The sequence below is a fragment of the Protomyctophum bolini genome (genome assembly GCF_963924005.1).
Source record: "Protomyctophum bolini genome assembly, chromosome: 15".
In the NCBI taxonomy this organism is placed as follows: domain Eukaryota; kingdom Metazoa; phylum Chordata; class Actinopteri; order Myctophiformes; family Myctophidae; genus Protomyctophum; species Protomyctophum bolini.
This window is the reverse complement of record NC_137876.1, coordinates 1,677,900-1,690,224: the sequence shown is the minus strand read 5'-3', so window position 1 is coordinate 1,690,224 and position 12,325 is coordinate 1,677,900. Positions and strand designations below refer to the sequence as shown.

The window sequence follows — 12,325 nt, the reverse complement described above, 5'->3', positions numbered from 1 at the left end:
CCCCTGGAACTCCCTCAAGGACCCCCTGGGGGTCCCCGGACCCCACTTTAGGAACCACTGTCTTATGATACATTGATCAGTCAGTGGAGGAAAAAAATACTCGCATTTTGTGCTTAAGTTAAAGTATCAATATTGCAGTGTAGAAACTCTGTTTACAGTTAAAGTATCAATATTGCAGTGTAGAAACTCTGTTTACAGTTAAAGTATCAATATTGAAGTGTAGAAACTGTGTTTACAGTTAAAGTATCAATATTACAGTTAAAGTATCAATATTGAAGTGTAGAAACTCTGTTTACAGTTAAAGTATCAATATTGCAGTGTAGAATCTCTGTTTACAGTTAAAGTATCAATATTCCAGTGTAGAAACTATGTTTACAGTTAAAGTATCAATATTGAAGTGTATAAACTGTGTTTACAGTTAAAGAGTCAATATTGCAGTGTAGAAACTATGTTTACAGTTAAAGTATCAATATTGCAGTGTAGAAACTATGTTTACAGTTAAAGTATCAATATTACAGTTAAAATATCAATATTGCAGTGTATAAACTCTGTTTACAGTTAAAGTATCAATATTGCAGTGTAGAAACTCTCTCGGTAGGCCTACAAGTAAAAGTTCAAAATGTAGCCTATATACTTGAGTAAAAGTACAAAAGCATGAATGGGTATCAACAGTGGGGGCGTGTCTCCATGCTTCAGCAGCAGTATTATATAAACCTCTGCTCTGCTGTGTGTCAGACTGTGTCTCTCCTCAGCTCAACCCTAACGACGTATGCTTAGAATACTGAATATACTTCAACTACTAGAACTTACTTCTACTTAGTTGTAGCCTGTATACTCACCTGTTCTCGACTCAACTCTCCTGCTCAACTCTCCTGCTCATCTCCTGCTCATCTCCTGGTCATCTCCTGGTCGCTACAGTAAAGTCTGCTCCTCGCTGCACCGCCCCAGACATCATGGCAACCGCAGGGAAGGTGAGTAAACATGCTTTCATCTGGCAGTGCTTCTGAAACCTTTGGTTTTCCATATACGCCCTGCACAGCCGTGGAGTGTGTCGAGCCTACACATGGAACCAAATGTAGGTAAAGCGTCAGTTCAGAGTTGCTGACCCGATAATTAAGGGTCCATTTGGGTCCCCGACCGTCAAAGCAGTGTTGTTGTTGTTGTTTTTGGCAGTAAATTTAGTTTTTTAGTTTTAGTCATTAGTCTCTTGAATAGTTAGTCTGGTTTTTATAGTTGACTGAATTTCATAAGATTTAAGTCGACTCAATCTACAGTTGATTTAGTCGACCGAAATGTATTTTGTTGGCCGTTGGTGGGTGTTTTTGATGAAAATAGCCGATCTACAAGCTCACAGCGCGTCGGAGCGCGACGCGTTGTGAGCTTGTAGATCGGCTATTCTCAGCAGGCAATGAAGTATAAAATGACTTATACTGGATCTCTTGTCCACTAGTCCCTTTCCTAACATTTTAGTCTATATTTGTTGAAGAAATTGTCAGTATATTTAGTCATAGTTTTAGTCATCAGAGCTTAGTTTTTATTAAGTTTTTATGTCAGTATATTTTTTTACGGTAGCAAATAAAACGTCTTGTAATGTCTCACTGTTGACATAGTTTGTTTAGTTTTGGTCCTTTTGTGTCCTTTTGGTCATATTTATTGTTTTACACCCTGTGACGTTAATCACCTTCGTTTCACCCTCCTGTTGACATTAGTAGATTACCAGATTACCGGTAAAATATATTTTCCAAAAAGGGACTTGGAGAGACAAGCGTCGTGAAAACAATGTCGTACAACACCGACACATAAAAACGACAAAGAAATGCAACTAACCGTGACACACTACAGCTAAATTAACACAATATTACATTTTGTTTTAAAGTGACACTTTCACAGAGTTGTGTTAAACATATTTAGACCTGAGGACGATTCTACAAATGACTTCTAAATCCCGACAGTTTTCTTTAAAAAGTTAGTGCGGTTCTCAAACAATTTCATGTCAACGACCCAAAGAATTATATGTAATTGGCCGACACCCATATGAAAATATGTAGTTCCAGGGACCCCCACCCCCACCCCAGAAGCAAAGATGTGAGTTAAAAAACATTCGCTCTGAAAGAATATAATATATAATATAATAATATATAATATATAATATATAATATAATATTATATTTGCGTCATGCCGCACTACGAGCTTGTAGATCTGCTATGTTTCAATCGCTAAAGTATATAACATTCAAGTCACGTACGCAGCAGGAAATTATGGAAGGTAAACTGAAATTAATCTTGAAGCCATAAAGTGCCTGTCTGTCTGTCTGTCTGTCTGTCTGTCTGTCTGTCTGTCTGTCTGGGGTAATTAAATCCCACACTTATCAAAGTGTGGCGATAAGCTCCTTTATGTTAACCCATTCTGACCTGAGATCAGATTCTAAAAAATTGTCTCCATTGATTTTTCAAAAATAGCAGACCCTACAAGCTCGTAGCGCGCCACTCGGTGGCGCGCTACGAGCTTGTAGATCTGCTATTTTTTCAATAGCTAAAGCATAGCATAATGCTAACACCAAAAGGGGTTCCTGACAAAAATGTGTTAATGAACAAACCGAGGAACTCCCTCTTTATGATGTCTGCCTGCCTCTAGCTCAGCCCTGCCTGTATTATATCATGTGACCTAAATTATGTGGACAATGAATTTCATTTGATGTTTTATTATATATGGGCTAAGATTAGTGATTTCGTAACACTTGCTATGGAATACTGTTTCTCAAACGATGGTCCACGGACTTAACTGATATACAGTATTGACACTACTGTATATCTTGGGTGTGCCTTATAACCTTTATCCCTAAAATATTTTGCCATATCTTACTTATCTTGAAAGATATTTTAAAATAGTTCCAACTATAGCTGATCTACATCCACACATTGTGATCTTGTAGATCGACTATTTTAATAATAGTAATAATAATAATAGTAATATATATTATATATGTATACATATAGTAACAAATGTAGCACATGATGACATGATTATATGGGCACATTTCCTATAATAATGATGACTCAATGAGGTACAGTATAACTGGTACACTCACCCTTCTTGAGATTCTATTTCCCTTTTCTGTGGAACGTCTTAACCTCAGACTTCCCTGCAGTATTTCTGACAACATTGACACACTTCCTCCACGGAACAAGTGCACAAAAAGGTTTAGTGCACTGTTAATATAAAAGTTTTATAATAAGGTGGTTTAATGAAACAAACTGTCTGTCTGTGTGTGTGTGTGTGTGTGTGTGTGTGTGTGTGTGTGTGTGTGTGTGCGCGTGTGTGTGTGTGTGTGTGTGTGTGTGTGTGTGTGTGTGTGTGTGTGTGTGTGTCCAGGTCATTAAGTGTCGTGCGGCCGTGGCGTGGGGACCAAACCAACCGCTGGTCATCGAGAACATCGAGGTGGCCCCGCCCCAGAGGAATGAGATCCGGATGAAGGTACCACACGCATGCACGCACACGCACGCACGCACGCACGTCAGTATCCTTCAGTCTTAGTTTCAGTCATCATGGCTTAGTTTTCATTTAGTTTCCATTTCGTTTTCCCCATTGGAAAAAGGTAGTCGATGAACATTTTTTGTCATAGTTTTAGTCGACGAAAACTAACACGCACGCACGCACACACCTGTGTTTGTGGTGGGAGTGGATTTCTGTTAACACAGCGAACGCAAAATGAATGTGTGGGTGTCATTGCAGATCGTGGCCACCGGGGTGTGCCACACCGACCTGTACCACATGTTCGAGGGGAAGCACGAGGCCGGCTTCCCGACCGTGCTGGGTCACGAGGGGGGGGGCATCGTGGAGAGCGTTGGACCCGGGGTCACCGAGTACCACCCAGGTCAGTGGAGGGGGGGGAGGGGGGGGGACACCCAGGGGTCACCGAGTACCACCCAGGTCAGTGGAAGGGGGGGGGGGGGGGGGGCTATACTGAGAGAAAGCGTGCTGCATTAAAAAAAAGGTTTTGGAATTGTTCTTATTTTTTTTAGGTTTTCTAATCTCAATTGCACCCAAAAAACACTTTTAACTTTTAACATTCAGTAGATTTTCTGTGATCTGGGGTTTTCTGGCTCAAACAGGTGCTCTGATTTTCCGGCAGCTTGTGATGTAAGAGCCTGCAAATCACATATATGTCAATGGGATTTGCCAACAGATGTCACTGTTTTCACTGTGTTTGCCTGTTTTCATTGTAGCTCAAAAGGCTTCCGAACCCCAAAGAAAACTTCAGACCACAGAAAATCCACTGAATGTTCAAAGTTCAGGTTTTTTGGGTGTAATTGAGGTCATAAAACCTAAAAGAAAAAAAGAAAAAGAAAAAGAAATGAAAATGAATGTCATGAAACCTTTAATTAACGGAGTCGTGTGTCCTCTCCTCTCCAGGCGACAAGGTGATCCCACTGTTCATCGCCCAGTGTGGGGAGTGTCGCTTCTGCAAGAACCCCAAGACCAACTTGTGTGTGGAGGGATGGTGAGAGAGCATTAAAACCTGTTCTCCTTTCATTACAAGCCAAATAACTGCATGTGCTTTTGGTGCCATATATACATACTGTATAATATAGAACAATTACTCGTTTGTATACAATAACATGTACTTATTAACCCATTCTGACCGGGCACCCATTTTGGTGTTAGCATCATGTTATGCTTTAGCTATTGAAAAATAGCAGATCTACAAGCTCATATCGCGCCACCGAGTGGCGCGATACGAGCTTGTAGGTCTGCTATTTTTGAAAAATTCGAAGAACGACTGACATTTTTCTAGAATCTGATCTCAGGTCAGAATGGGTTCATCAGACCAGTGTGTGTCCCAGTGGAAACCTCGTATGAATCTGATCTCAGGTCAGAATGGGTTAATCCCCTCCATTGTGTCTACAGGGCTGCTGATCGTTATGACATCATGTCAGAGGAGGACAGCAGGCTGAGCTGTAAGGGTCAGAAACTCTACCAGGTGTGTGTGTGTGTGTGAGCGTGTGTGTGTGCGTGTGTGCGTGTGTGCGTGCGTGTGCGTGTGTGTGTGTGTGTGTGTGTGTGTGTGTGTGTGTGTGTGTGTGCGCGCGCGCGCGCGTGTGTGTGTGTGTGTGTGTGTGTGTGTGTGTGTGTGTGTGTGTGTGTGTGAGCGTGTGAGCGTGTGTATAATATACTGTATATATATACCAGGGACGTGCACACATAGACATCAAAGGGGGCTTCGGGCACAAAACTATTCATGATCCTTTTTACGGAATGCATATCTTTCAACCTGACTGTCAGTCAGGCAGAAACATGATTATTTAAACTACATTTTTGTGTACACGTATCGCAAATGAATGCCCTATACTTTTGTCGTATACAAGCCTGAAAATAGCCGATCTGTGTGCGCGCGTGCTGCGCGTGCGCGCGTGCATGTGTTGTGTGTGTGTATATGTGTGTGTGCGTGCGCGTGTGCGTGCGCGCGTGTGTGTTGTGTGCGTGTGTGTTGCGTGTGTGTGTGTGCGTGTGCGCGTGTGTGTATATGTGTGTGTGTGTGCGTGTGCGTAGTTCATGGGGACCAGTACGTTCTCAGAGTACACGGTGGTGAACCAGCACTCCGTGGCTAAGATCAACCCGGCCGCCCCGTTGGACCGCGTGTGTCTCCTGGGCTGTGGCATCTGCACCGGGTACGGCGCCGCCGTCATCTCCGCCAAGGTACACCACACACTACAAGCTCGTAGCGCGCCACTCGATGGCGAGCTACGAGCTTGTAGATCTGCTATTTTTCAATAGCTAAAGCATAACATGATGCTAACACAAAAATGGGTTCCAGCCCCAAAATGGGTTAATGGCAAGATGCTACTGTACCTATAGGTGCAACTTCCAATGGCAGCCCATTCATCCAAACAGGAAAGCACCCACCAGAAAATCCACTTCAAAATCTAAAAATCGGTCAAATTGACCGCTTAGACATGCTAGTGTTAAGTAGGCCAATCAATTGTCAGGTGTGGGCTTGCCATGGCAATCAATTGGCTGAGGCCAGAAGCTGGAAATTGCACAGGTGAGGGGATTTAGGCTGATTAGGCCCATGCACTGCATGGCAGAGCCTGAGCAAAGTCTTTTGTTGTGGTGGTTCTGGAGAACCGTGGGTCCGACTGACTCGATACCGGGCACTGCACTCCCTGTGGGGGGGGGGGGGTGGAACGCCTGTGTCGAATGTGAAGTCGGTGGGGCGAACGGTTCTGGAGTTACGTGCATTACACACAGATACGCACACACAGAGACGTGGCATGGCAAATGAAGCTTCCTTACTTCAAAAGGAGATTGGAGTTAGTGGCAGAATATATGGAAGCAGGATCTACAAACGACGCTGCATTGAATCTAATTTAATTTACTACATTTGTTAAATTATTTTAATCTCATTTACTAAATTAAAAACTAAAAAATATACCTCCCATATCACAGAGAAAAGTTAAGTAATTATGTAATCATCCCCCAAGGCAGTAAGTAGTCTCAAGGCAAACAATGCTATACAATATATTATTTTTGTTTTGTTTTCTTTCTTTTTATTATAATGTCATTTATTTTACTTTTTTTACAAAAAAAGTGAACTGAGAGAAAAGGAAATGTTCTGTAATATGAAATGAAATTGCCTGTAAATTATTCTATAATGACAAGAAACAAGTTAAAACAAAGACATGGCTTAGGTACAAAGGGAGTCTACCAGCGCGCCTCAAGCCTAAAACGGCTGATCCGGTGCTTCACAGGTGCAGGGACATCAAAGTTGCAAAAGGAGAGGAGACTGGAGCAACACGGACATTTAGAGCCTTTTATTAAGGTGTATACAAAACGACTAACGTTTAAGACATGGCTTATTTATGGTAGGAATCAATCAATCAAGAAATAAAGGTCTGAGGTCTTTCCAAACAAAAGGTGATGGAGCCTTCTCAGCTATAGCACCTAAACTCTGGAACGAGTTACCTCTGAATTTTAAAAATGCAGAGTCAGTCGACACTGTTAAAAAGCTGCTTAAAACACACCTATATGGTAATTATTTTGGCCTAATATAGTGAGTATCTCTATTGAGTCTTTGTTCTGCCTGTACTGTATATATTTTCATGTATTCTGTTGCTCGTTTATTATTGTCATCGCTGTTTTGCTGTTGACTGTGTTTTTCTTGTGTTATTTTTATTATTTTACCGTGTACAGCACCAATTGTGATTGTTTTGAAAGGCGCTTATAAATAATAAAATTACCTTTCCTTTCCCCGTCCACCGCTGCCCTCTGCAGGTGGAGCCGGGCTCTACGTGCGCGGTGTTCGGGCTGGGCGCGGTGGGCCTGGCGGCCGTGATGGGTTGCGCGGCGGCGGGCGCCACACGGATCATCGCCGTCGACGTCAACCCCGACAAGTTCGCCAAGGCCAAGGCGCTCGGCGCCACGGAGTTCGTCAACCCCAAGGACCACAGCCAGCCAATCAGCAAGGTGCTCTCCGACATGACGGGGGGAGGAGTCGACTTCTCCCTGGAGTGTGTGGGCAACACCGGAGTCATGGTGAGAGAGAGACACTGACACACACAGAGAGAGAGAGAGCTCTCACAGGGTTAAACCCCATGTTTCTATGTCAGTGGTGGTGCTCAACCTTTTTAATGTCAAGGACCCCCAGAATTATCTGTATTTGGCCACGGACCCCCGTCTGAAAATGTGTAGTTTCAGGGACCCCCCGAGAAGCAAAGATTTGAGTTAAAAACGAAATAATATACAATATATCCAAAGATTAAATAGCGATTAAATAGCAGATCTACAAGTTCGTAACGTCAAAGCGTGGCACTCGGTGCCGTGCTATGAGCTTCAAGCTCTAAAGTTATTAAATAATTACAATAATTGGCCTGGGGTGAAAATGGGTGCTTTTTAAGATCTTAATACCTAAAACAAAGAGAGAGAGAATTAAATGAAAAAGACCATCACTGCGTTAAAAGTAAAAAAAAATATATCATGCACTGGTCAAACATGTTGTCAAATAATATACCAGGAAACGGTTTTGAAAATAGTCAAGCTTGTAGATCTGAAAGTGTGTGTGTGTGTGTGTGTGTGTGTGTGTGTGTGTGTGCGCGTGCGTGCGTGCGTGCGTGCGTGCGTGCGTGCGTGCGTGTGTGTGCGTGCACAGAGGAGTGCGTTGGAGGCGTGTGTGAAGGGTTGGGGCGTCAGTGTTCTGGTCGGATGGACCGATGTGGACGACTTCTCCGCCAGACCCATCCAGCTCATCGCCGGACGCACCTGGAAGGGCTCCCTGTTCGGAGGTCTGTGAGATCACTGTTACACACACACACACACACTCTATAGAGGTCTGTCAGATCACTGTTACACACACACACACACACACACACTCCTATTGGAGGTCTGTCAGATCACTGTTACACACACACACACACACACTCTATAGAGGTCTGTCAGATCACTGTCTGTGTTACACACACACACACACACACACACACACACACACACACACACACACACACACTCTATTGGAGGTCTGTCAGATCACTGTGAGACACACTCTCTATTGGAGGTCTGTCAGATCACTGTCTGTGTGATACACTCTCTATTGCAGCCCTTTACATATCAAGGTCCATTTATTGTTCTGCATTTTAGCCACGGAACCACCATTTGATGACATTTAGCCTCTCAGACACAAAACTAAAGAAATATGTCCAACATTTCCATGCTGTATTGATTGCTTGTACCATTTAGGAGAGATCCTAATGTGTGTGTGTGTGTGTGTGTGTGTGTGTGTGTGTGTGTGCATGTGCGTGACTGTGCGTGTGCGTGTGCGTGTGTGCACGTGTGCGTGTGCGTGTGCGTGTGTTCGTGCGTGCGTCCCCCCCTTCCCCAGGTTTCAAGAGCAAGGACGGGGTTCCAGACATGGTGGAGAAGTACCTCCAGAAGAAGGTCCAGATAGACGAGTTCATCACCCACAGGATGGACCTGGACAAGATCAACGACGCCATCGAGCTGATGAAGCACGGGAAATGGTAGGCCTCCTGGAGACGCCCTACCGTCACACCACAGGGGGTGGTAGAGGGGCACGGGAAATGGTAGGCCTCCTGGAACGCCCTACCGTCACACCACAGGGGCGGGCAGAGGGTGGGAGAGGGGCACGGGAGATGGTAGGCCTCCTGGAGACGCCCTACCGTCACACCACAGGGGGTGGTAGAGGGGCACGGGAGATGGTAGGCCTCCTGGAAACGTCCTGCCGTCACACCACAGGGGCGGGCAGAGGGTGGGAGAGGGGAGATGGTAGGCCTCCTAGAAACGTCCTACCGTCACACCACAGGGGGCAGAGGGTGGTAGAGGGGAGATGGTAGGCCTCATGGAAACGTCCTGCCGTCACACCACAGGGGGCGGGCAGAGGGTGGGAGAGGGGAGATGGTAGGCCTCCTAGAAACGTCCTACCGTCACACCACAGGGGGCGGGCAGAGGGTGGGAGAGGGGAGATGGTAGGCCTCCTGGGAACGCTGTTCCATCACACCACAGGGGCGGGCAGAGGGTGGGAGAGGGGCGATGGTAGGCCTCCTGGAGACGCCCTGCCGTCACACCACAGGGGCGGGCAGAGGGTGGGAGAGGGGCACGGGAGATGGTAGGCCTCCAGCTGGAAAAAAGAAAAGTGATATTTTAATTAAGTGAAATCACTGAAGATACCTTTAAATTAGTCAGACACAATTAAAGATGGGAGTGCCACGATTTCTTCCACCCCTAAAACATGATAGTCAGGTATTAATTATTATAATATAAGGAGGAAGAATTTTTTTCCAAAAAGTGTACAGTATTTTGTTAAAATCATGCTTTTATGTGGACACGCCCACCAGTTCATTAAGTATGCCTGGTCTGCCTGGTGGGTGGTGATGGGTGGTGATCCACCTGAACTGAAGCCACACCCACAGCTGTAGTTGTATGATAAAGGGGGAGGGGTTAGGGGAGGGGCTGATAGTGTGATGTCACTATATTACTGTTTATTTCAAAAAAGACTAAAATGTTAGGTAGGGACTAGTGGACAAGAGATCCAGTTTTATGCTGGGTTGCATGATGAAAATAGCAGATATACAGTGTAAAATATGTCATTACAACGACATCAAGGCCTGTCAAAACACATTTTAGTCGACTAAATCAACTGTAGATTTAGTCGACTAAAATCGTATGACATTTAGTCGACTAAAACTAGACTAAACACTAGAACATTCCAGGTGACTAAAATGTGACTAAAACTAAGTGAAAACTATTCAAGAGACTAATGACTAAAACTAAAATAGAAATGTGCTGCCAAAAACAACCCTGCTAAACGACGACAACACGTAGCAAATTAGCAATAAAATTGACCACACAGTGTAACGGACGGTGAACTAATATGACATTCTTGTTTTCTTTTGTCCGACAGCATTCGGTGCATCGTAAGCGTTTCTCCACAATAAGACGGACCGGCGGCCCCCTTCCTCCCTTCACCCTGCAGGGGAAACGGAAGCCCACCACCCTAGGCACGCATGCAGCGCTTATCCAAACGTTTAGCTAACAGCTAGCCAAACGTTAGCTCCCACCGCCGCCTTGCTTCTCCTCACCATAGACTGTATATAAAGGCTAGATGGCCCAGTGCATTGTGGGATGTGTAGTTCTCTGTATACTCTAACCAGCCCATATACATTATATATAAAGGCTAGATGGCCCAGTGCATTCTGGGATGTGTAGTTCTCTGTATACAGTACTATACCAGCCCATAGACATTATAATATATAAAGGCTATAACCCAGTGCATTCTGGGATGTGTAGTTCTCTGTATACTCAGTCTAACCAGCTCATAGACATATATAAAGGCTAGATGGCCCAGTGCATTCTGGGATGTGTAGTTCTCTGTATACTCTACCACCTCATAGACATATAAAGGCTAGATGGCCCAGTGCATTCTGGGATGTGTAGTTCTCTGTATACTCTACCACCTCATAGACATATATAAAGGCTAGATGGCCCAGTGCATTATGGGATGTGTAGTTCTATGTATACGCTATACCAGCCTATAGACATTATATATAAAGGCTAGATGGCCCAGTGCATTGTGGGATGTGTAGGCGGAGTCTCTGAGGGCGGCCATCTTGCTGAGGGGCTACAGTAGGCCTACAGTATGTTCTATAACAAGAATAATCATCATAACTTTATTTGTGTGACTGCGTTGTGTTGAGTGTCGGTACATGGTGTTCCATTGCAACGCTTCATTGCCGACTCCTGTATTCCAATACAATTCCAATACTCTGAAACTCTGAATTGTGTCTGTCTCATTGTGTTGTTTAACAAGTGCGCTCCGAAAGATTCCACAACAGGTTCTTCCAGTGAAAGAACAACTTATGGTTCATTGAAAAAGTTACACAGTATATGACATTAACATATTAACCGTTATTCACATTAATGAGTGAACTTTGCCAATAATTGTTGAAATGTTATTGCGTTTGTTGTCTCCAACTCAATGATTCAAGTTGTTTTTGTTGAAGAAAAATACATTATCTCAACAAAGATGTTAACCCATTTAGGCCTGACGTCGAAATAAAAAAAATGTCTTCTAAATTCTCACAGTTTTCTGAAATACGTAAATATAAATATGTTTCTGTATCAGTGGTGCCTAATATTTCATGTCAAGGACCCCAAAAATTATATGTAATTGGCCGCCGACCCCCATCTGAAAATATGTTTGTTCCAGGGACCAAGCAAAGATTTGAGTTAAAAACGTTCGCTCTGAAATAATATATATTCAAAGATTTGTGACATGTTCACAATTTTTCAATAGCTAAATTATAACATAATGTTTAAAACACCAATTGGTGGTTCCCGCCCAAAATAGGGTTTACGGTCAGCAAAAACCGTTGAGTGTGTTTATTTCAAAACCCAAACATGCAGTGATATGAAGACAGTTGAAGCTTTAAGTGTTCTCCGTGTTTATCTATGTCAGAGGCGCTAAAGTTTTAATTATAAAAGAACACGATTATTAATAATATATGCAGCATTGACCCTAGCATGAGAACAAGATGTAACTTTGTGCTTTGCTTTGAAATAAAGCTTTTGTTATAATATATAATAAATAAAGCTTTTGTCATACAGCCACAATAAATGACCTCCAATGTTCGTTCTGCTTTACGAGTTTTGATCAACATGCTCCTGTCTGTTTTTTGGAGGGTAGGGTAGGTAGGGAGGGAGGGGCAGTTGACGGGTGCCCCAGACAAACAAGTCAAAGGCACCGCTCACTTCACACAAGTGTCATTTTTTTTTGCCGTTTTATGAATTTGTCAGATTTTTGAGGGGCCCTTCCTA

The 12,325-nt window shown here is 43.7% G+C and overlaps 1 protein-coding gene across 2 annotated transcripts; it reads left to right on the top strand.

Annotated features, from left to right (window-relative positions):
* Positions 1–874: 874 nt before the first annotated feature.
* Positions 875–10,722, top strand: LOC308330067 (alcohol dehydrogenase 1-like). 2 transcript variants are annotated; one of them, XM_080784715.1, is made up of 10 exons: positions 875–971; positions 3,374–3,475; positions 3,734–3,875; positions 4,415–4,502; positions 4,910–4,982; positions 5,552–5,698; positions 7,274–7,534; positions 8,148–8,280; positions 8,874–9,012; positions 10,413–10,722. In XM_080784715.1, the coding sequence occupies exons 1-10, from the start codon at positions 954–956 to the stop codon at positions 10,444–10,446; spliced, it is 1,137 nt and encodes a 378-aa protein (XP_080640841.1). In that variant the 5' UTR covers positions 875–953; the 3' UTR covers positions 10,447–10,722. The 2 variants fall into 2 exon arrangements, with proteins under 2 accessions (XP_080640841.1, XP_080640842.1); XM_080784716.1 differs by lacking the exon at positions 10,413–10,722 and adding an exon at positions 9,208–9,237 and having other exon boundaries at positions 8,874–9,052.
* Positions 10,723–12,325: the final 1,603 nt, after the last annotated feature.